We start from the raw sequence: 25,391 nt of genomic DNA, 5'->3' as shown, positions 1-25,391 counted from the left end.
CCCTGAGGATACATGCTCCAAAACCATGTTTTTCAGCCACGGTGTTTCTAGGAAGCCGTGGATCCGTGTATTTTGTGGAGCACTCTGCGGCCATGGACATGTCGTGTGATTTGACAGTGAGTTTTTGGTGGACCAATGCACAAACCCTGAGAATGCATGAAGATCCGTTGTTTTTGGGCCATGGTGTCCCCAGGAATCCATGTTTTTTGGGTTGCAGGCTGTCTCCATGGACATGACGTATGATTTGACAGTGATTTAGGGGTGGTCCAATGCAAAAACCCTGAGGATCCATGATGTGTGATTTGAGGTTTGGGTGTTTCCGGAGGTGGGAAATTGCTGACTCCCACACGGCCGGACTCCAGCCATGCTGGAAATTCAGGGCTGATATGGGGGTAATTAGCCCTGGCAGCCTCCCCAGGGTGGGGGAGGACTGTCTTATAGACCCACGGATTGTCTGAGATTGCCAACTTGCATCAAGGTACAAGCGGCAGTACACTGGGTTGCAGAGTACGGGACGGCTGGCACTCTCCGATGCCATTCTCATAGCCAGGAACATTGTTTGAACAACAAACAAACGTTGTTTGGACAATAAACAGACATGGACTGAAGAAGCTTAAGAAAAAACCTGCAGACGTGTACAGTCACTGGGGGTTTAAGCTTGGACTTGGAAGCAGGAGCTATGTGCTGGCTGATTTTGCAACGATTTGAGATACCAACTTGGAACAATACACAGTGCAGCCATTTGCAGAAATTTTCATATTATGAGGGAGAGAGAAGGCCAAGGGTGTTTAGCAGCCCACCCCCAGGCCCAGAGGGTGGATAGTGCGGTCCCCAAAGTCTGATCGATTGCCAAATGACTGATATTTGTGGAATACAGTTTATCTACTTTGCAATATTGCAATCAGTTTTGCCTAACAATTTAACCTGGAAAGTACTGGTTCAATAAAGCTCAAAAGGAAGGTTTGGACAATTAATGATTGTGTGCTGGTCCCGTGGGTTACCCAAGAGGCGAGGTCAAAGTCCGGTCTGTGGTCAAAGGTGCAACATGGAGGCAGTCCGTAGTAGCCGATGCTGGGTGCAGGGTAGGAAGTCGGGTGAAGTCAGGAACAGGCTTGCAAGCAGGGAGCCAGGGCGGGTTAGGGTTCAGGCAGGAACTAGCAACCAACAATGTTGCTCCTGCAACTTGGGACTGCCCAGCTTTTATCTGCCCCAAGGCACAGAGGGACCCTGATCCTCTGGTGACTCGCCTCTCCTGGCCTGCAGGCAAGCACTCCTCCTGCGGGAACTTAGTTCCCTCCGCCTCTCTGCCCTGAGCCTCTGCAGCTCAGGAGAGATTGGAGTTACACTCTCTGACATGGCTGAGAGTCGAGCACCTGCAGGCAATGGGTCCTCCATCACCTCAGGAGCCAGAGCAGACTCAGTTGATGCCTGCACCTGCTTATGCCTCAGCCCCAGCTCAGCTGGTTCTAGAGGCGGGGAATCCTGTGCAGGCTGGGATCCCTCAGGTTCAGCATCTGAGTCTGAATCCCAGGCCATCACAGATTGGGAGTTGCTGCGCTATTAAACTTCAGATAACAGACTTGGACAACACCCCGGATTGGAATGGAGTCAGAGGAAGCTGCGCTGATAAAAAGGCAGTTGGAAAAATATATACTAATAAAGCTGTATTTGACGGTTTGACATGATTGAGAATGGCCTCAGGGACGCAGAATTATAAAGCGTTAAAATCGAGATGTGGAAGATATGGAAATGAGACGCAGGACTGAGATGTGGAAATAAGCTTCAGAGATCCAGATGGTGGGGAGCTCCAAAAAATTAATTATAATTTGGACTATAATTTGGTCTTTTTATTTTCGTTATTTTAATTGGAGTATTATGATTGGATATATTAATTGGATGTTTCTTATTGGAAAATCAATAAAAAATATTTTTAAAAAGTCTGGACGCTATACTCATAGTGATGCAGCCTAGAGCTGCATTAGGTTTTTTTTTGCTGCTGCATCACTCTCTTGACTCATGCGAGGCTTGTGGTCTATTAAAACCCACAGCTCCTTTTCACATGTACAACTTGCAAGCCCGGTGATCTGCTTCTTATATTTGTGCAACTGGTTCTTCCTGCCTAAGCAGTGCCAGATCATCAAATGGGCAGAATAGACACTCGTCGATGAGCCCCATGCCTTTTAGGAGCCCCGTAACAATGGATCAAAATAATATTGATTAGATCTTGAAAGAAAATTACAATCAAGCTTTCTTAGTTCAGTGTTATGCCAACAAGAGGGGGACCCCCGAGATTTCGACTGCCTAGGGGCCTCCACAGGATTTAATCCAACACCATACCTAAGTGTAGAACCTTACATTTGCCCCTACTGAAATCCTCAGAAGCCAATTTCCTCACATAGCAGGGTTCACCGCTGTGTCCAACCAGTGGGTCTTGGGGAGGGATCAGTTGCATTTGGGATCCCTCAGCCTAGAGGCAACAGAACTAAGAAAGCAGTCTCTGCCAGAGGCCCCCGAAAGCTACTAGTCGAGGAAATAATGTGACCAGTTATAAAGCAGATGCTTTTGTCTCAAATTCTCATATCTCCACCTTCCATGAAATCAATAGACAGAAATAGGCAAACCACTGTTCTCTCAGCTGCATTACTGCCCACCTCCTTTCTGCAATTTGGAGAAAGCAGCAGCAACAGCAGCAGCTTACTCTATAGGGCTATTGCAGTTTCATAACTGCTGTTATGAAAAGCATTTTTTTTTTAATGCCAAGACACCTTAGCCACTCTAGTGGCAGATTCTGACAGCAGCTTTAACCTAGTTGACAAAGCCTTGGCTGCTTCTATGTAGTCTGGGGCTTGTTGTCTTAGTGTAGCAGGCCTGTTGTCGCTCCCATACTAGCAGAGTAACACAACCACTGTACACCAGGACCATGCTTATTATCATCAAGTTTCTTTTCTTCTTGCAAATATTAAAGTTTGCTGGAAAGAACCAGGGGTTCAGATTTAAAGCAATGGCCACATCCTTGCAGCAGGGCATTGGAAAATACAGTGGCACCTCGGGTTAAGTACTTACTTTGTTCTGGAGGTCTGTTCTTAACCTGAAGCACCACTTTAAGCTAATGGGGCCTCCTGCTGCTGCCACACCGCCGGAGCACAATTTCTGTTCTCATCCTGACCTGAAGCAAAGGTACTATTTCTGAGGTACTACGGTATTTCTGGGTTAGCGGAGACTGTAACCTGAAGCATATGTAACCTGAGGTACCACTGTATATAGGATCACTTCCAAATGGTACCTCTCCTACAATGCCTGAAATAAAGGCTTTCGTCAGTGGGCAGGTGAACAACAACTTTCATGGTCTTACCTTTCCTACAGATCCTGGAAGAAGGCGGAGAAGCAATTTACACAGAACAACCCCATCTTTCAGAGATGTTTTCAAGAACTGCACAGGGTCACCAATAATCATTTTGGGAGAATTTTAAGCCCCCATAGAAATCAACCATGTTACGATTTGCTCTTCTGGATTCATGGTTGAAGATGTAATGTCTTCAGCTTTGCAGACCTTGCATGCAACGATGCCTAACCCACATCTGTGACTGTATCTTTCTGCTTCTTCTGGAGTGAGCAGAACAGCAGTGGAGGTTACTTACCGCCCTGCACTTAAAGCCACAAACGGGTTGATGGGGGGGGGGGGTTACCAGAAAGACTTTCCTCTGACTGGTGGAACAGGTTTGTATGCATTTGCATGATGGTTTCTGGTCTTCTGCGATCATTTCTGAAGAAGTAGGAAGGGGGAGAGCTTTTGTGGCGGATGTTTCGCTGTAAGTATAGAGATGCCCTTATCCTGCATCTCTCAAATGTTTACTTTGCACACCGCATAACATAAAACAGAGACCTTGACTACTCTTGCAGCAAAATGAGCCAGTAGAAGGGATCATGGGAGATGCCCTTTTTGAGTATTCCCCTGTGCAAAAATAATAATAAACTCACCAGCAAGCAAGTTAAGCCCAGGCTGAACCTTACTGCACTAGCTTTTTACATGCAGGACTCTTTCTTTAAATGCAGGAATCAATTAAAAATGTGGTCCCCCTCCTGCAGTCCTGAGGAGATAAAGGTAAGTCTACCTCAGTCCCTGGGGGACGCGGGTGGCGCTGTGGGTAAAAGCCTCAGCGCCTAGGGCTTGCCGATCGAAAGGTCGGCGGTTCGAATCCCCGCGGCGGGGTGCGCTCCCGTTGCCAACCTGCCTGCCAACCTAGCAGTTCGAAAGCACCCTCGGGTGCAAGTAGATAAATAGGGACCGCTTTCTAGCGGGAAGGTAAACGGCGTTTCCGTGTGCAGCTCTGGCTCACCAGAGCAGCGATGTCATGCTGGCCACGTGACCCGGAAGTGTCTTCAGACAGCGCTGGCCCCTGGCCTCTTGAGTGAGATGGGCGCACAACCCCAGAGTCTGGCAAGACTGGCTCGTACGGGCAGGGGTACCTTTACCTTTACCTTACCTCAGTCCCTGTCACTTCATTCTCACTTTGTTCTGCTCAGCAGCTAGACCTGCACAGGAAATGTTAAAGTGTTAGCTATAACTTTCAAGACAGCAGCCATCTTTTAAGAAACTATATTTAAGGCAGCTGTAATTTTAAGTTTGAAATAAATAATGTATGTTTTTAGGCATCAGCTCACAAAACACACAAAACTAAGATTCCTTACCCAGTGTGTAAAGAATGCATCCGCCAGTGTACATTCACACAATGCAAAAATATGTGTATCCAACCCCAATTTAAAGGGGAACTCAGACCCAGCCCAAATATGCTGGGCAAGGTTAAAAAATGAACAGATAATTGACATTTAGATCCACTCTGTTACCCTAAACCAGGGGCGGGAACCTCAGACTCAGGAACTGAGTGTTTACCTCTACGGATGTTGGTGATCTGACACTAAGTAAAAGCGAAACGAAAGAAGTGCCATGGTCAGATCACTTCCTGGTGCAACTGGACTTCTCCGCAACCCTTCCCCTCCGCAGGGAGGTGGGACCGATTCGGATGGTCCGCCCCCGCCACTTAATGGATCCAATTGGCTTCCAGAGAGTGGTAGGGGATGCTTTATCCCAAGTTGATGGCCTTTCAGCTGATTCCCTGGTGGCACGCTGGAATGCGGAGTTAACCAGGGCTATTGACTGTCTGGCTCCGAAGCGCCCTCTCCGATTGCATGGAGCCCGAACAGCCCCGTGGTTTTCCCCGGAGCTGAGGGTGATGAAACAATCGTTGAGACGGCTAGAGCGCCGGTGGCGGAAAACTCACTCTGAATCAGACCGGACACGGGTTAGAGCTCAACGTCGAGCCTACCAAGTGGCAATGGCGACGGCGAAGAGGGCCTTCTTCGCTGCCTCCATTGCATCTGCAGAAAACAGCAGCAGGAGACTTTTTCAGGTGGTTCGCAATCTATCGGAACCACCTGTACCACCGGGGCCTGGTAGGGACCCCAAGATCTCCTGCAATGCTTTTGCAAAAATTTTTGCAGATAAAATCGCTCAGATTCAGAAGGAGGTAGACTCCACCGTGAGAGCAGGGCCAGGGCGGGAGAGTGCTAGAGTTCTGTCTGGTCCTGTTACATGGGATCAATTCCAATCTGTTACCTCCGAGGATGTGGACAGGCTGCTTGGACGAGTGAAACCGACCACCTGTCTCCTTGATCCTTGCCCATCCTGGCTGATAAAAGCGAGCCGGGAAGGGCTGGGCGATGGGCTTCGTGGGGTGGTGAATGCTTCCCTCTGTGAGGGAGCCTTCCTAGACCCGCTGAAAGAGGCAGTCATTAAACCGCTTCTTAAAAAAACATCTTTAGACCCGGCCAATTTGGCCAACTATCGCCCAGTCTCAAATCTGCCATTCTTGGGCAAGGTGATTGAGCGGGTGGTTGCTGAACAACTCCAAGCACGCCTGGAGGAAACGGACCATTTGGATCCCTTCCAATCGGGATTCAGGCCTCACCATGGGACTGAAACTGGCTTGGTCGCGCTGGTTGATGATCTCCGGCGGGCTAGGGACAAAGGTGAGAGCTGCTTCCTAGTTCTGCTGGATCTCTCAGCAGCCTTTGACACCATCGACCATAACATCCCTCTGGACCGTCTAGAGGGGCTGGGAGCTGGGGGCACTGTCATACAGTGGTTCCGCTCCTTCCTCCTGGGCCGTGTCCAGAAAGTGGTGGTGGGGGGTGAGTGTTCAGACCCCTGGGCGCCTCAGCGCCTAGGGCTTGCCGATCGAAAGGTCGAAAGGGTTCTGTCCTCTCCCCCATGCTTTTTAATATCTATATGAAGCCGCTGGGAGAGATCATCAGGGGGTTTGGACTGGGTGTTCATCAGTATGCAGATGACACCCAGCTCTACCTCTCCTTTAAATCAGAAACAGTGAAGGCGGTGAAGGTCCTGTGTGAGTGCCTGGAGGCGGTTGGAGGTTGGATGGCGGCTAACAGACTGAGTTTGAATCCTGACAAGACAGAAGTACTGTTCTTTGGGGGACAGGAGGGGGGCAGGTGTGGAGGATTCCCTGGTCCTGAATGGGGTAACTGTGCCCCTGAAGGACCAGGTGTGCAGCCTGGGAGTCATTTTGGACTCACAGCTGTCCATGGAGGCGCAGGTTAACTCTGTGTCCAGGGCAGCTGTCTACCAGCTCCACCTGGTACGCAGGCTAAGACCCTACCTCCCCGCGGACTGTCTCGCCAGAGTGGTGCATGCTCTAGTTATCTCACGCTTGGACTACTGCAACGTGCTCTACGTGGGGCTACCTTTGAAGGTGACCCGGAAACTGCAATTAATCCAGAATGCGGCAGCTAGACTGCTGACTGGGAGTGGCCGCCGGGACCACATAACACCGGTTCTGAGAGATCTGCATTGGCTCCCAGTACGTTTCCGAGCACGATTCAAAGTGTTGGTGCTGACCTTTAAAGCCCTAAACGGCCTCGGTCCTGTATACCTGAAGGAGCGTCTCCACCCCCATCGTTCAGCCCGGACACTGAGATCCAGCGCCGAGGGCCTTCTGGCGGTTCCCTCATTGCGAGAAGTGAGGCTACAGGGAACCAGACAGAGGGCTTTCTCGGTAGTGGCGCCCGCCCTGTGGAACGCCCTCCCATCAGATGTCAAAGAGATAAAGAATTACCTGACGTCCAGAAGACGGGGTATAAATAATAAATTATTATTATTATTATTATTATGAATGCGGCCCTTCACCCTTCAGACCTATGAACCCCCTGAGACTCTCCCCAGGCCTGTTCTCCAGCGTTTTTACTAGAATGCATGGCTGAACAAAGCCGTGCCTCTTGTAGGCCTGGATGGAGATGTGTAGAAATGTCTAGACTTATGCATGACAGACCCTTTACAAGCTAGAATGTTACAAGCATTTAACTTGCAGGATTTGAGCCATTTTTACAAACTTTGTTTTTAAAATTTTCATTAAACAAAACATAACATACATGGTTGAAGCCTCCTAGCTGAAATCCTGCAAAGTTAAAAGCAAGCAAGGCAGAGAGCTTAAAAGCGCTTTGTTTGCATTGGGAAAACCCAATGCATAGAGTTTTTAAGCTCTCTGCCTTGCTGGGGATGGGGGTGTTGAAGCCCTCTTGGCATGCCAGCTCTGGAAACCCTGGGATGCTCAAGTGTGTGGGAGTTCCACAGGCTAGAGAGTGTTTTTGCATATACATGGAACCCCTGGAACCAAACTCCTGCACAAGTTGTCATCATATAGTATTGTACTGCCAGAGTAGCACATTACATGCTAACGTTTGATACACAGTATTTGTAAGAGGGCACAAACAATCTGTATCCAGGTGTTTCTGACATTTAGGCCTCTTCCTCTTCTCTTCTATGAACATCCAATGCTCACAACAACGACTGACACTGGCATTTAAGATCTGACTTCCCTCTGAAATGTCTTCATGAAACACTGTAGACATATTTAAGTTGCTCAGCAGCTGCATTCTCCATGGGCATCCATTCCTCAAATGTCAGCCACAATTAATCTTGTACCTAAGATAAAGAGAGTAACATTAGCAGTGCCTCAAAAGGAAGTTATCAGAAAACTATGATTTGCTCAGGGACAGTCATGAATGGGTGTGCTTTGATGCAGATAACAAACTCAAAATACAGGCTGTATAAACTACGATTGTCTACTTGGAAAAAGTGTTATTTTACAGTCACAAGCGGGCACATGATCCTTAAGGGATAGAAGAGGCTTCCTCTAAAACAGCACAGCCAAACCCAAAAATATTAGACACTCAAGGATCCTTATTAGGTGCAATGTGGCTGCTGAAAGCCTTATTCTGCTCACTGCTAATGAGCTCAGCTCCGCATTGGGAGAAAGCCGGCCGGTGAGGAGCCCGCCCCCCCCCCCCAGTGGCAGGCTCAATGAGCGGCAGGCTCAGCTCCGCACCGGGCGGCTTTCTCCCGGCTTGGAGCTGCCCAGCGTATTAGGCGACTGGGCTTCTAAGACAAATCCCCAAATTGCAGCTGCTAATTGGGGGGGGTCGTCTAATACGCCCATAGGGACATGGGTGGCGCTGTGGGTTAAACCACAGAGCCTAGGACTTGCTGATCAGGTCAGCAGTTCGAATCCCCGCAACGGGCTGAGCTCCCGTTGCTCGGTCCCAGCTCTTGCCAACCTAGCAGTTCGAAAGCACGTCAAAGTGCAAGTAGATAAATAGGTACCACTCCGGAGGGAAGGTAAACGGCGTTTCTGTGCACTGCTCTGGTTCGCCAGAACCGGATTAGTCATGCTGGCCACATCACCCAGAAGCTGTACGCCGGCTCCCTCGGCCAATAAAGCGAGATGAGCGCTGCAACCCCAGTCGGCCACGACTGGACCTAATGGTCCCTTTACCTAATACACCCAGTCGCCTAATATGCTGGAATCTTTGGCATATCTTTGCCACGGATGTCTTTTGTTTTTAATTTCATCTTGCTATTTTTCTGCTGTTTTTATTTTATTTCATACATCACCTTGGGACGTATGTGGAAGGTGAAAAATAGTAATACTCCCAAGACTACTGAACAGCATGTCTGAAATCCTGGTCAAAGCTATTAACCAGTTTTCATCAGAGATTAAAGTCTACAGATTTCTATGCCACCATTAAGGGCATTCCAGGTATCAGGGCAACAAGTGAACTGAACCCTGACAGCATATTTAACTGGTATTGAATCACCATCCCTAGTGGAGCCTCTTCAAAGCTTGCACTCATATCAGTGACATCTGCATATTCTTTTCCTGAAATGCCATTCACAGCTTGCCTTTAAAAATAATCTAGTTTTCGGGGGGCCGCTAGGGGCGCCTTGAAAGATGGCCAACAATACCATCTCTCCGGCTTGCACGAGGTAATTAGAGGCTGATTAGGGGGAGTATATCAGTCTCCCTCATTTCCCCAGGGGATGGGAAAATGCTGCCTCGCCCGCGGTTTGCCCATAAATCACCCCCGAGTTCGAAAGAAGGAGGGGGTGGGGGCACTGGGCGGAAAGCCCTTGTGCGAGTCCTGGAACTCCCGGACGCTACTTTCAGGAGCGAAACTGGCTGCGTTGCTTAAGAAGAAAAACATTTGGAGAAGTAAACACACATGCTTCAAGCGAGGTCAGGAGTGTGTTATCTGCTAAATAAATCTACCACTGAAATGATGAAGCGATGGAATGAAGTGAGGACTATATCAAAGGAACACAACTATGTTGGTATGTGAAACTGAACGGAAAGGGGGGGAACTTTCTGCTTTTTAATATGATTTACCTAACAACCCCCCCCCCTCTTTAGAAGAACTGCCACAATGACTGACAGCAAGTGAGATGGAAAAATAAACTGTGTGGAAACAAAAAATGCTAATAAAAGGTTTTACTCTGTGGGAGATCTGGAAAGAATGGAGGCTTTCTTGCGTGTAGTTACAAAAGCGATCTGCCATTAAGGGGCAGACCTTGCTGCAAGATTTCCAGTCAGTTCTGTTATCAGGTTGGATCGTAAATTTGAAAGGGCAACAAACCTCCTGGAAAGGCTGATTTATTGTGCATAAGGTCTGCGAAAATTAAAGAGCGGACGCTGAGACTGTATTTCATCAGAATTGTCTAAAATGGCGACTGCCGATTGAACGGACTCTTGGATGGATTTATGTGAGATGAATTACGGGAAAGGATTTCAAAGTTCACACAGAAATATAAACAAGGGTGTTTCTTTTACCTCGCTTGTGGAGACAACTCGGAGGTTATTAAAATTAAAAGGATAATGACAAGGAGATGAGAAGATGGGACTGTGAACATCAAAGCAGCAGAAATACAAGAAGATTGGACTCCTACCGAACTCGAAGCATGGTGTGATGGGATAATGAGCTGCTTGTGCGTAAAGCTTAGTCCCTCAGAGTTTGGCAAAATCAGCAAACCTCTGTCTCTAACGGAACCCCTTAAGCATGGCTCCGTCAGTCGCTGGCAGAATCAGACAGTGGGCGTTTACGGAATCTACTCCAGCATAAAAGCTCCTTGACGGAAACGCGTCGTCTGGACTCTCGGCGCGACAGTTTCCGGCGAGGAGTGGGAGTACCTATGGGAGGACCTGAAACTTCTCCGCTGTTTTCGCTGGAAGACTCCCTGAGCCATTCCTCCGTCTCTCTCTCTCTTTCTGATCTCCCACTCTCCCCCTGCTGGTGCCTTCCTCCGCTGCTGAGTCTCTCCTGACTTCTGAGAGCCCCTCCATCTCCTGCCTCTCCGATGGCAGTTCCCTGACACATGGGTACCCCCTACAAAAAAAATAAAATTTGGCTTAGCATTTGGACTTTGTGATTTGAATTGATATAATTGGGAATATGATTGGATATGATTGGTTTGATAAATGGAATTTTAATAAAAATTATTTAAAAATAAAAATAATAAAAATCTAGTTTATTCTCTCCTTTTCCCTCAGAAATTTGCAAAGGCTAGATTCCAAAACAGGGTGGTTATTTATTTACCCAAACTGAGCAGCCAAGAACTCACCACAAACTTCACTGAAGGTATCAACAATTTAAGTTGTACACTCTATCTGCCCATCTTTAACTTCCAAAAAGTATGCAGTGTTCCTAACATTGCGTCCATCCACAGCTTACCTGTTGTACTATTAGAGTAGAAATCCATGTTGTCCACCAGCACTGCCATGCACCAGGTCACATATTAAAGACCGCTGTCATCCTGCAACAATTAAAACAGGCATGAAAGATTATTCTAGCACAAACTGCCCAAGCCCCTAACCACCCCCAGAAACATAGCAAGAATGCCTGTGTTTGCCAATTAACCTGCTTCAAGCTCTGATGCTTTAAGTTTGAGAGGTGGAAGGTTCACTGGATTGGAATGAACTGGAATGGCTTATGGATTCTCATTTCCTTTCCAATGGTGCTTTTCGTGGTAAATCCACAACCTGACTGGCATGTTTTAAGGATTATAGCAGAACTTTATTTGGAGGTCTTCAAGTCTTACTACATTTCAAGAGCATCTTTTGGACTTCCTGGCTGCACCTGGATCATGACAACTTGCCACAGGTTCTGCTATTTGTATCAAAACTGTCCACCTGACTTGGTACAAAGAAGTTAGGCATCCAACTAAACATCAGGTTTGTATTAACGGCTTGTCTGTAATTCCCCAAGCTGGTATATATTTTGGCTATTTAAGCCAATTTCTGATTTGCTAGCATTTTAATTTCCTAGTATAGTATAGTACAAGCAGTTGTTTTTTTAAGTTCTTCCTCGAAACATAGTGGGCAAAAAATAACCCCTCCCAACCCTTTAAAGAAATGTTTGTCTACAGTGAGTTGCTTTCTTAGTGTTGCTTTCAAAAGCTTTGTGCCATATACATTTTCATCTAAGATAAGGTTATGTTGAATTTGTAAGGCTTCGCCTAAGGCTATCCAGCAGTTTTTCTATTGGGTGCTACTTTAAAATTTAAAAGAGCTTCCATTACCATGATGTACGGCAAAGATGTTCCTTTAAAAATGAGACACTACAGGATTGCAAAAATTTGAAACAGTAACAGCAAGTACTGTTTTGCAGCTTCTTTGATGGAACTGGCCAAACCTCTTACACATCTGTAGCTTGCTTACTACAGGTTAATAGGTTATTTTGGGGGGTGAGGTTCTTGCAAATTCCCAAATGAAGTATTTAGAAAGGCACAATGTACATTCAGCATTATCTGTATGTCGTTTGGATTTAATGACTGAATGGCACCCTGAATTTTTACACAAGACTAAATTAATTTTCTATTTTGGAGCATTGTGTGCATTTCAGCATGGAGAGGATGTTTTAACATTTTAGTCTGGCACACATCCCACCACCCTCCAAAAGCTAAAATGGGTTTGCTAGAAAGAAGGCACATGTTTGCATGTGTAGAACGATCCATGGCCATTTTAGATGGCTGCACGTTGTACAGGAAGCCTTAGGGTTGCCGGTTTCATGGATGAGGTGAGAGCGTTGCATTTCAGGGTTAACCTTTACTTTAAGTTACAACACTAGTACACAGGCTAAAAATGTCATACATTAACACCTGCATTCTGAGACAAATCTTAACAATTTTGAAATGAAATTAAAACAAGTTTACTTTCTCCTCACAAAAAAAAAAAAAGAAAAAGTAATGGAGGGGAACTTAACAAGAAACAATAAAAAAGATAAAGACAAATGTTTCAGTAGTCCTCTGGAGTGGGGATAGAACTTCCACATCTCATTTGTTGGAGGAAAAAACTGATTTGGTCCAGCACTTTTAAAGGTTTCAGTATCTGCTTCGGCCTCCGCCTCTATCAGAGCGGCTCCCTCCACGGCCGCCACCTCTGGGTGCTCCGCGGCTGGAGCTGCTGTAAGAATCACGTGGAGGAGCATAACCCCTTTCCATAGAAGGGGGGAGGCCTCGGTCTTGTCTTCCCACACGATCCCGGCCACTTGAGTAGACATCACTTCTGCTGCTTGAGTAACTTTCTCGACTTCCACCATACCCATCTCGGGTGTTCCCATAATCGTCATAGCGACTGCTTCCACCATAAGATGGAGGGGGCCCTCGTGCAGGTGGAGCACTACGTGAGTTACCTGCAGGTTCAATGGTCAGGTAATAGGACAACACGATAAATCATATCACCACAACTTTACATCTAAGTTTAAAAGAATTTGTATCAATGGTGTCTGTTACTCTTTTGTATTAACTAAAAGTTTTAATATACATTTGGCAGGGGAGTATCGGATAGTGAATGAAATAAAGACTGTTTGAAGACGATATTTCTCAAGGCAGCTCTTTTTGGGATTATTCCAGAACAGCTTGCTATTTTTACAACAGAAATTCCACCATTTTTTTTCTCCAGTGATAGATGCAATTCAGAACAGTTGAACTTTTGCTTCGTTAGTTTATGGGAAATGTAATTCAATCATTTTGTTAAAAATGAAGTAACGGTGTATTTTCACTGCAGTGGACAAGCCCAGAATGCCAATTCCCCACTTAAGTAGATGCAGTCTATTAAGTCAAGAGTGAGGCCTATTGAGTTCCTGAAGACCTTCAAAATAAGCACTTACCATAACTCTCATAGGAATTTCTGTATGAGCCCCCACTTGGGTGATCAGAGTAGTCCCGGTCACGCCCTCCACAGCCATCACGATTACTGTAAGAAGAATAACTGCTGGGGTTTAGTACAGGCCATTGCTATAATAATAATAATAATAATAATAATAATAATAATAATAATAATAATAATAATTTATTTATACCCCGCCCATCTGGCTGGGTTTCCCCAGCCACTCTGGGCGGCTTCCAACAGAACACTAAAATACAATAACCTATTAAACATTAAAAGCTTTCCTAAACAGGCTGCCTTCAGGTGTCTTCTAAATGTCGAGTAGTTGTTTTTCTCTTTGACATCTGGTGGGAGGGCGTTCCACAGGGCGTGTGCCACTACCAAGAAGGCCCCCTGCCTGGTTCCCTGTAACCTTACTTATCGCAATGAGAGAACCGCCAGAAGGCTCTCAGCGCTGGATCTCAGTGTCTGGGCAGAAAGATTGAGGTGGAGATGCTCCTTCAGGTATACTGGACTGGAGCCATTTAGGGCTTTAAAGGTCAGCACCAACACTTTGAATTGTGCTCAGAAACGTACTGGGAGCCAGTGTAGGTCTTTGAAGACCGGTGTTATATGGTCTCGGCAGATGCTCCCAGTCAGCAGTCTAGCTGCCGCATTCTGGGTTCATTGTAGTTTCCGGGTCACCTTCAAAGGTAGCCCCACATAGAGTGCATTGCAGTAGTCCAAGCGAGAGATAACTAGAGCATGCACCACTCTGGCGAGACAGTCTGCAGGCAGGTAGGGTCTCAGCCTGTGTACCAGCTGCCCTAGAAACAGAATTAACCTGCGCCTCCATGGACAGCTGTGAATCCAAACTAACTCCCAGGCTGCGCACCTGGTCCTTCAGGGGCACAGTTACCCCATTCAGGACCAGGGAGTCCTCCACACCAGCCAGCCCCCCCAAAACAGTACTTCTGTCTTTTCAAGATTCAACCTCAATCCATTAGCCACCATCCATCCTCCAACCGCCTCCAGGCACTCACACAGGACCTTCACCGCCTTCACTAGTTCTGATTTGAAAGAGAGGTCGAGCTGGGTTTCATCTGCATATTGATGAACACCCAGCCCAAACCCTGATGCACTCTCCCAGCGGCTTCATGTAGATGTTAAAAAGCATGGGGGAGAGGACGAAACGCTGAGGCACCCCACAAGTGAGAGCCCAGGGGTCTGAACACTCATCCCCCACCACCACTTTCTGAACACGGCCCAGGAGAAAGGAGCGGTACCACTGTATAACAGTGCCCCCAGCTCCTCTAGACGGTCCAGAAGGATGTTCTGGTCGATCGTGTTGAAAGCCGCTGAGAGATCCAGCAGAACTAGGAAACAGCTCTCACCTTTGTCCCTAGCCCACCAGAGATCATCAACCAGTGCAACCAAGGCAGTTTCAGTCCCATAGTGAGGCCTGAATCCCGAATGGAAGGGATCCAAATGGTCCACTTCTTCCAGGCGTGCCTGGAGTTGTTCAGCAACCACTCTCTCAATACCTTGCCCAAGAATAGAAGATTTGAGACTGGGCGATAGTTGGCCATGTTGACAACATCTAAAGATGGTTTTTTAAGAAGCGGTTTGATAACTGCCTCTTTCAGCGGGTCTGGGAAGGCTCCCTTACAGAGAGAAGCATTCACCACCCCGCAAAGCCCATCACCCAGCTAGCTTTTATAAGCCAGGATGGGCGAGGATCAAGGAGACCGGTGGTTGGTTTCACTCGTCCAAGCAGCCTGTCCACATCCTCGGAGGTAACAGATTGGAATTGATCCCACACAACTTGACTAGATAGGACTCTAGCACTCCCCCGCCCCAGCCCTGCTCCCACTGTGGAGTCTACCTCTTCCCGAATCTGAGCGACTTTATCTGCAAAAAACTTTACAGAATCATTGCAGGAGATCATGTGGCCTGTACTGGGCCCCGATATAGCAGGTGGTTCCGCTAAATTGCGAACCACCTGAAAAAGTCTCCTGCTGCTGTTTTCTACAGATGCAATAGAGGCAGTGAAGTAAGTCTTCTCCGCTGTTGCTCCCGTTACTTGGTAGGCTCGACACTGAGCTCTAACCCGTGTCTGGTCAGCTTCAGAATGAGTTTTCCGCCACCGGGGCTCTAGCTATCTCAGTGATTGTTTCATTGCCCTCAGATCCGTTGAAAAGCATGGGGCTGTCCATGCAATCGGAGAGCGTGCTTCGGAGCCAAACAGTCGATAGCCCTGGTTAACTCCACATTCCAGCGGGCCACCAGGAAATCAGCTGAAAGACCACCAACATGGGATAAAACATCCCCTACCACTCTTTGGAAACCATTTGGATCCATTAAGTGGCAGGGGCAGACCATCCGAATTGGTCCCACCTCCCTGCAGAGGGGAAGGGTCACAGTGACTTTTGCACAGAGTAAGGTAGACCTTTCACTTATCTGGGGTGGTAGTCAGAAGATAGATCTGGATCTATTAGTAGATCAGCAAAGATTTGTGATTCCCAATTATAGCAGCAAAATGTAGAAAGCTTGTGGCAACCATTAAAGGATCTGTACGTAGAACATGAGCGCTCTTCAGTTGAACTCCTGGGCTCAAAATTCTTTAATTCCAAGTACATAATTTACACTAGACTCCTGTTAATAGATTCCTAGGTTTTAGTTCCAAATAAAGTATATTCCAAAAGCCTGAAGTCTGCCCCATCCCTGATAAACATAGATGGTGCTATAGAAAATAATGACATATAGCTTCCCATAGACCTACATTATCCACCTTCATATGGCTGGCTAGTGGCTTTAGAACTGCTTAAAGAAAGCCAACAATTGTTCATTGGTTTCTCTTCTGTAACATAAGAGGGATACACATGTTCTTGTAGCACCTTAAATATAAACAGATTTAGTATGGCATAAGCTTCCATGCACCACAGTCCACTTCACCTGACACATGAAGTACTATCCTTAGTTGCGAGTAGGTATAAGACTTCAGAAGTGTCTGATGAAAAGGACTGTAGTCCACCAAACCTTCTGGCATAATGAAACTGCTCAAGGTGCCACAAAACACTTGTTATATTATTGTGCTTATCGTTTGAATCAAGTACAAAGAAGCACACTGCAAACTGAAACATAAGCTTGACTAACTTGTTGAATGAAATATTAAAAGATTTGTTTGAGAATACATAAAAGTGAACGTTAAGTACCTGTAACCTCTTGAGGGATACTCATCACGTGAACGGGAATGACCATAGTCACGGTAGGCATAATCTCTTGGAGATGGAGTATATTCTTTTTTGTCTCTGGAACTTGCCAATTGAACAATGAGCTTGACTAGCTTGTTAATGGAATATGAGAGATTTGTTCAACAACACACAAAATCAAACATTAGCTACCTGTAGCCTCTTGAGGGGTATTCATCACGTGAACTGAAGTGACCATAATCACGGTAGGCATAATCTCTTGGCGGTGGGGCATAATCTCTTGTTTCTCTGGAGCTTGGATAGTCCCGACTTGAATAGCTATGGAAATGAAAACTAAAGTATTTTTTCCGATAGTGAAGTGCAGGAGCTCCTCATAACAGCTCACAGCCATACGCTCAAGCAGAGTCCTAATGCAGCAGCAGACACCCTACCACAAAGTGGAGGAGACATAGTGTAACATCTAATTAGACTTGGCTGACAAGTCACAGAATACTGAACTTCAAAAGGACCCTGAGATCAGTGCAATTAAAGCGCTGAAGATGATTCAAGAGTTCGGACAAGTTGCAGGTTTCAAAATGAATAAGAATAAAACCAAAGTTTTAGGGGAAAAAATTAACAATACATGAAAAACTTAATTTAGAGGAAACCACAGGGCTGAAGTTTGTGAAAAAGGTGAAATATCTGGGTGTAAATATGACTGCAAAAAAACTGAATTTGTACAAAGACAACTATGAAAAGTTATGGAAAGATATCAAAAGGGATTTGTATATCTGGACAAGGTTGAAACTATCTTTGTTGGGCCAAATTTCTTGGGTAAAGATGAATGTATTGCCTAAGCTGTTATTCTTGTTTCAAGTACTTCCTATCATTGATAAGTTGAATTGTTTTAAGGAATGGCAAAATGTATTATCTAAATTTATCTGGCAGGGGGGAAAACCCAGAATTAAATTTAAATTATTAACAGATGTGAAAGAGAGAGGGGTTTCTCCCTGCCAGATTTAAGGATTTACTTTGAAGCTGCAGCCTTTTGCTGACTGAAATAATGGTTTTTATTGGAAGATACAGATGTTTTAGATTTGGAAGGTTTTGATAATGTATTTGGTTGGCATGCATATTTATGGTACGACAAGATAAAAGCTCACAAAGGATTTAAAAATCATATAGTTAGAAAATCTTTGTACAATGTTTGGATGAGATATAAGGATTTGTTTAGAAAGGAAAACACCCAGGTGGATATCACCATTGGAAGCTAAGACCCATAAAAGGTTGAATATGAAAGACACGTGGTTGAAGTATAATATTTTGATGGAAGTAGGGGACCAATTTAGATTAAAATCTTATGATCAGTTGAAAGATAAAGTAGATGATTGGTTCCAGTACATCCAGATAAATGAAGAGTTTAAAATGGATAAGAAAATCGGTTTTCAAACAGAGAAATTGAATCTGGAAACGGAATTACTAGATACAAAAACAAAAAACCTAAGTAAGATGTATAATTTATTGCTGGAATGGCATATGAAAGATGAACAAGTGAAATCTGTAATGACTGAATGGGCCAGGGATGTGGGGCACAGTATCATGATGGTGGATTGGGAGAAATTGTGGGAAAAGGAGAAATTGTGGGAAAAGGGAATCAAATTTACAGCTTGTAACGTATTAAGAGAAAATTTGATGAAAATGATGTACAGATTGTATTTAACACCAGTGAAGTTAGCAAAAATGTATCATACTCATGATAATAAATGCTGGAAATGTAAAGAAAAAGAAGGAACCTTTTACCACATGTGGTGGACGTGCCCCAAGGTAAAAGACTTCTGGGAAAGGATTTACAAGAAGATGATGGACTATATGGAACTTGCCAAACTGACTGGGAGACTCCGAGACCAGAGAGAGGAGACAGTGGAAGAAGATTGGAAAAAGTTTAATGAATATTTGAAAAAATATGTTAATATTTAAATCTTAGAATAGCTTTGGAAGTGGATATAGGCTGTAGAGTTAGAAATAGAAGCTAGTGTATTTTAAAATAGTATTATTTGTAAATGAAATGTGAATATTTTTATGGTTAAAGTAAGTGTGATGATTAAAAAAAATAGTTAGAAATTATGATATATGTAAACTGCTAAAGATGAGTTAAAATGAAAATCAGATGGGGGGACTTGGGGAAGCCCACCTAACAATGTTTAGAAAAAATAAGGATAAGACAAGAATGTTTGTATTGTTTGTTTTTCTGTTTGTGTTGTTTACTTGTGTTATAAAATGATTTTTTTTAAAAAAAAAGACAAGTCACAGAATACTGAACTTCAAAAGGTGGTGTAGCCACTAGCATCTTAAACTTGGGTTGCAGAAACCTGAGTTAACTTCTCTGATTAGCATTTAGCTTTAAATAAGAAATACAACCAATTCTACAATTAATTGCTACAATTTAAATGACTAGCATTAAGTACAAATTCAATTAAAAGAAAGAAAATATCCAGCCACTTTGATTCTCCTCATTCTTCCTTTATGCAGATAACAAATTGTTCATAAACAGTAAACACCGGAAGCCTCATTATCTCATTGATTTGCCAGAACAAATCAATTGTCTGGTTGTCCTGACAGATGGGACACGCCCAGTCCAAAAAATGTCCCAGATGTGCTCCCCCTACACCCTTTCCATTAAATCACTGCTTCTGCAATCAAAATGTAGTAGGTTCAATAATTAAGTTCCTTGATCTGAAAAATATCCAACAGGGTTTGATTTTACCTGTCTTTAGTACTGTAACCATCATCTCTTGGAGACAGGTAGACATCTCTTCGTGATGGCAGTGGTTCTCTCCGTGGCGGTCCTCCATAACCGTCTCTACCACGTGAGAGGGGTGCTTAAGTAATCAAGCAAAAAATGAAATATTTTTGAAATAAAGCCTTCTGAAAACAAGGTATTAGTAGAGAAAGTTGTTCCCACCATGAGCTAAGACCACACCATACTGAATAAAACTTTTCTGTGGTGGTTTAAGTTCAATACAACCTCTATCAGCAAGATGAAGAGATAGCAAAGTCCTACATTATACTGAAAGAAAGGTTGCTTTCAGTTCTTCCAAACAGAGGCCTAGTCAAACTAAGCATACATCAACAAGGGCTGACTAGTGAGTATTTAGCCCATATTCTACAACTCAATAATCCTTTTCCAATGTGTTGCATAGGACTCACATGTGGAGATATGCTGAAAACCGAAGTCATCCAGCATAACTAAGGAGTGTCAATTCATACCTCTTAATCCAGCAAGGGGTATCTGCCCTAACACAGAGACACTAGCGGGGACTTGCTCCCAACATAGCACTGCTGGAGGGTACTGGAAGCAGCACAACTAACTTGCTATTTCTGAGTGCCAGTAAAACTCAGCACAGTTGTAAAAGCCTTTCTCCAACCACCACAGATTTGTGGATCCATGCAATGGACAATAAAAAAATACTTTATTACATTTACATGCTGTTTGGCATCAAAGTGATTTAAAAAATTACCTCTGCCTCCCATTCCACTACTGCTACGAACAGGTCCAGAAGGAGCAGGTCTTTTAGGTGGTGGGCCACCGCTACGTGGGGGTGGACCCCTTTTCATCGGTAGAGGGCCTCTAGAAGAACCTAAAAGAGCAGCAATGTTCCAGCTAGATAGCAGAAACAGGATTCCTCAGACAGTTCTGCCTCACTAGGAGCACAATGTACCACTGTGGCAGTACCCATGATACACACAGAATATTCTACACTGTCCCTTCCCAGAGAGAGAATGTCATTTGGAACAGAACTGATTCTCAGCAGCTCTTTCCGATAATTTGAATAACTATGATTTTACCGTTCTGTTTTCATGAATTTGTTGTTTATTTATTTGCTGCTGTGTTTGTTATTACAGGGATTGCAATACTTGTTTTTAAATGTTACTGACACCGATTAAATAACTTCTGCCTAAACTTGCAAAATTTCAGTTAAAGCAAATTGCCAATTTGCTTAACATGAGATTAATCCCTGGACCAATTTCCAAAATACACCTCAATGTTTTAAGCAAGCCTACAAGTTTGCTAGCTTCATCTCTATACTTGAGTACATCAAACACAAGAACAGCATTCATCCTGTGAAATAGCAGGACGACAATCTTTTCCCAAACTTCCAAAAGGGGTAAGATAACCACCAGAAATTCATCATTTGTATTGTGTCTAGAGCTGGGCGATATATTGGTAAATTGTCTGAAACCAGTATTTTTAGGGGCTTCTTGCCCGTCAGCCAAGAAGTTTAATGCAATATGGGGCCTTACTTAACTGCAGGGCATATGTATCTAGGCTGTTTATTCCTCCCCTAAGGTGGAGAGAAGCGGCAGCTAAGATATATCATGATGTTTGGAATGTAGCAGTATAATGCAATATTTAGCTGCTGATATATAAAATGTTGAAAACCAGACACTGCACAGTCCTAATTGTGTCTTGATTTTGAGAGTAGGCTGTAAACCAGCATTCTCTATGCAGTGTCTTGTATGCTGCCCAATTACACATGGGAAAACACACATACCCAAATAACTCCCTCTTGAAGGGGGACCCCGTGTTCCACTTCCACCTCTTCCGCCTCTAAAACCTCTTGGAGGACCTCTGCTCCTTGGAGGGGGAGGGGGCCCACGTCTACTGGTTTCAAAGGATGGCTTGGTAGCTTGTTCAACTTTAATTGATCTTCCGTCTAAAGACTGAACAAAGGAATCTAACTTAACATTAATTGCAAATGCTTCTTTTTGTAGGACAGAGTGCCTCAGTTCTTATCCCTGCTATGGTTTCTAGCAAATACGTTTGGTTTTGTATTATGCAGATAAAAAACATAATTTTAAAAATATATTGCTTTAACCCCACTTTGTAAACCACTCTAGGATTTAACCAACCAAGGTGAACTTAAAAATTGAACACCCATATTCTACGGCTACATGCTTTCAGTATGCCAATCTTATTTGTTTACATACAATTCTTCTAGATCTTTAGTTTCCAAGTGCATTCAAACCAATTTTCAGAAGCAAAGGTTTTGCCATGATGTGCCTATTCGTTTCTGTTTTGCCACTGAGCAGCTGCTTAGAGTCACAAGGCTGTACCTATGTACAGAAATTGGGTTTGTACTGAGATTGTACCAGTGGTGTTCACAGAAAGGGGGAGGATAAGTTTCTGTTTTGCCACTGAGCAGCTGCTTAGAGTCACAAGGCTCTGTTTACATTCCAGAGACAGTCCAGACTGTTGGAAGTCTCACGGGAGACTAGAGGCGGATGTGACGTTGGTGGTTTCCTGTTTCCTTTGTTCCTTTGTTTCAGTTGCTCTCTGCTTTCATGGAGAGAGGATGTATATTTCTTTGCTGTCTGCGTAGTAAGAAATAAAGCATAGCATGTAGCCATAAAACTCATCACTTCTGCTGCTTTGATACTCTGCTTAATGTGGGAACGTGCCTTGGAGCCTTATTAAAGGCTCAGGTCGTTAAACACGTCGGGAGGCGATTCCAAAGGACTCAGGGGAAGAAAATGAGCTTTATCAGCTTGGCCGAGCAGAGATCCCGACAGTGCATGTTATTAAAAAGTAACAGTCACTACAGGTATTTTCTAGAAATAATTGATTGAGCCATCACAATCAGGAAGCAATGCTGTATTATTTAGGCAGTTCTTGAGACATCCAGTTTCATTCTTAATTTAAGAGTAGCCCATAGAATGCCCATACTAGCATTCTTGAAGAAAATAAGCCATAAGGCTTTATTTGTCTTAAAGCTAACCCTTAAAATCCTTAAACAAATTCCCTTAGCATCCCTAAATGCTATTACCCAAGCATTCACTCCATTATAACACATCACTGAACTTGTCTCATTAACTGAATAAAAGCAACTCTGTCAACCAATCAATCCAATCACCCTCAGCTTGACACTCTGCAATTAACACATTAGTTCCTACCTTTCCATTCATATCTCTGGCAGCATCCTTGGCATCTGCTGGACTCTCGAAGGTAACAAAAGCAAACCCTCTTGATTTGTTGGTTTCACGGTCTTTCATAAGGAGAACTGAAGAAAGACAAAAGTGTTATTCCACTTTCATCTTAGAATGGTGCATCCCAAGTTGTACACAAGCCTGCTCAGAACTTCTTAGAGGACATATAAGCTCTATCACTTCAACTGTTCAAAGCTGTAAAATTCATCAAAGCAGACCTTTAACTTAATATTATGCCCTAAAAAGGCTGTGTGCTTACCCTCTACTATATGGCCATATTTGCCAAAGACAGATTCAAGAGCCTTCTCATTAGTCTCTGTGTTCAGCCCACCAATGAACAGCTTGCCAGGACGATCTGCTTCAACCATTTTGACACAGCAGTTTGGGATCTGGAACAACACACATTCAACTTGAAATGGGAGAAGCTTGGGTCCTTGGGAAATATTTGACAAAACAACAGGATAAATCCTCAGACAGCAATATGCAGATATTGGAAAATCTGATTAGGGCTTGATGGTCCTTATCAGCTTGTCCATGCCCTTATAGTTGCTAAACAGAAATGGCAGCATCCTTTTTGTGGTGACCAAGGCCTTGCTTAAAAAGGTAAAGGGACCTCTGACCATTAGGTCCAGTCGTGGCTGACTCTGGGGTTGCACGCTCATCTCGCTTTATTGGCCAAGGGAGCCGGCATACAGCTTCTGGGTCATGGGGCCTGCATGATTAAGCCAGTTCTGGCGAACCACAGCAGCACATGGAAACGCCGTTTACCTTCCCGCCGGAGCGGTACCTATTTATCTACTTGCACTTTGGCGTGCTTTCGAACTGCTAGGTTGGCAGGAGCAGGGACCGAGCAACGGGAGCTCCCCCCGTCGTGGGGATTCGAACCGCCAACCTTCTGATCGGCAAGTCCTAGGCTCTGTGGTTTAACCCACCGCGCCCCTAAGGCCTTGCTTAAAAGCATCTAATTGAGAACAAATATTGACACTACAAACACATTGCCCCAAAATACAGAACAATGGCCCTTTAATTACTACCTGCAAGCAAAAGCTCTAATGCAAGAAACTGTTACAATTTTTTACAAAAGAAAAGCAAACCTACTTTAAGATAAGGAAACATTCACAGGGAAATAAAATACAACAGCTCCCCTATGATTTTTCAAAAACTGAAAAAGGTTGAAAATGCACCACAGTGGTTACTACAAAGGGAGCCGTCTCCCACATTGATGTTTATTTATTTATTTTGCTTTTTGTGAACTTTACTGAAATTGATTAATAGCAAAACATTATTTTGTATGTTATGTCCAAATATACAAATAAAAATCCGTTCAAACTTATACAATTCCTTTCACCATACATTATTATTCATATACATAAGACTTCCCATCACCCTCAATGTATTTACAGTTTCTTTTTTCTGTTGTACTAATAGTTGTTACTTTGTTCTTTCTATGTTATCTTATACTTCCTTACATCTTTTTGTATCCATTTGCATTATCTTTGCTATTTTACACAGAAATATCCCACAGGGATATTTAAGTCCGCCCCCCACCTGAATTTTTCCCCCCATTAAAAGGAAGGCGGGGAAACTACTTAGCCCTTTCATTGAGACAAGGAATACATTCAGAATTCTACCGAACAGTTCACTAAACAAAAATATAAACAAGCAACTTCTGAATATATTAGATCACCACTATGTTTTATGCTTTGCAATGTTTCTATACTCCACCATCACAACATTATTGGCTAAAGGCTCAGTGAGGAACTTTCAGGATTTAAAAAAACTGTGTTCAACAAGGTCCATCAACAGTCCAATCCTACCCACACATACTTTGAAGTAGCAAGCTGACCCAAATTCGTAGCAGGGAGGGAGAGCTTAAATCAATTTATGGTGCTTAAGCACACTAAATGACAAGGAGTCACTGCTCTTAACTCTGTTATATGAACTACAACTTGAGGAACTTACACACAGTAAGCTGATTGGTACATCCAGCTCAGTATTGTCTGCTCTCCAGGGTCTTTGCCAGTCCTGCCTAGAGATGCTGGGGACAGGACCTGAGACCTGCTGCCTGCCAAGCAGATGCTCCACCACTGAGCTACAACCTTTCCCCTAAACATGAACCTGAGGCGTTTGCTTTCCCCTCCTCCATCCTACACCTTTTAAAATTTATTTTTAGACTCTTAAGCCCAAGGACAGCGGCTGCCATCATAAATATTTATGCTTTTATAATAGTGATTTTATAAGCCGCTCTCAGAGCCTTTCTTGGCTACAATAGAGAGGGGAGAGGGAAACTCATAAATTAAAGAAAAGCGAGCAACTGAATATACCCAAAATGACAAAAGGCCACATTCAGGTAACCCTGCGGCCGCGCATGCGCGACACTGAGACCGCCAAGAATAGGGGAGGGGGTGAAAGCGCATTCCATTAAGACGCAAGAAAAGAACGAGTCGCGCCTGCGCAGTCGCGGTTTCCAGCGCCCACACGGCGCCCTCGCGCGTGATGCGCACTTCGGAGAAAGGGGAGGGGGCCACAAAGGAGGGGCTGAAGGTGATCGGAAAATGGCGGCTTTGGCGACCCTCCCTCCCTCCCTGCCAGCCCAGCCCCCCTTCTCCTCCCCCCTCCGGCTCACTTTTCCCTCAGGGCTGGCCCAAGGCGGCAACTGACCCCCGCCCGCCCCTCCCTCACGGTTTAAAATGGTGCCTCCGTATGAATGAGAGGAACGGCCGTT

General features: G+C 44.5%; 1 protein-coding gene across 2 annotated transcripts; it reads right to left on the bottom strand.

The window, feature by feature from the left end:
• Nucleotides 1-7,701: 7,701 nt before the first annotated feature.
• On the bottom strand, nucleotides 7,702-23,038 carry LOC309361144 (RNA-binding motif protein, X chromosome-like). Of its 2 annotated transcripts, none has more exons than XM_081896105.1 (9): nucleotides 22,926-23,038; nucleotides 22,634-22,740; nucleotides 21,235-21,403; nucleotides 20,200-20,319; nucleotides 19,446-19,560; nucleotides 16,895-17,020; nucleotides 13,513-13,613; nucleotides 11,077-13,035; nucleotides 7,702-7,996 (listed from the first exon to the last, which is right to left on the bottom strand). In XM_081896105.1, the coding sequence occupies exons 1-8, from the start codon at nucleotides 23,032-23,034 to the stop codon at nucleotides 12,725-12,727; spliced, it is 1,158 nt and encodes a 385-aa protein (XP_081752231.1). In that variant the 5' UTR covers nucleotides 23,035-23,038; the 3' UTR covers nucleotides 7,702-7,996; nucleotides 11,077-12,724. The 2 variants fall into 2 exon arrangements, with proteins under 2 accessions (XP_081752231.1, XP_081752232.1); XM_081896106.1 differs by having other exon boundaries at nucleotides 13,513-13,598.
• Nucleotides 23,039-25,391: the final 2,353 nt, after the last annotated feature.

Source organism: Podarcis melisellensis (assembly GCF_964234715.1).
Source record: "Podarcis melisellensis genome assembly, chromosome: W".
NCBI classification, from domain to species: Eukaryota; Metazoa; Chordata; class Lepidosauria; order Squamata; family Lacertidae; genus Podarcis; species Podarcis melisellensis.
This window is presented reverse-complemented; position numbering and strand designations above follow the sequence as displayed.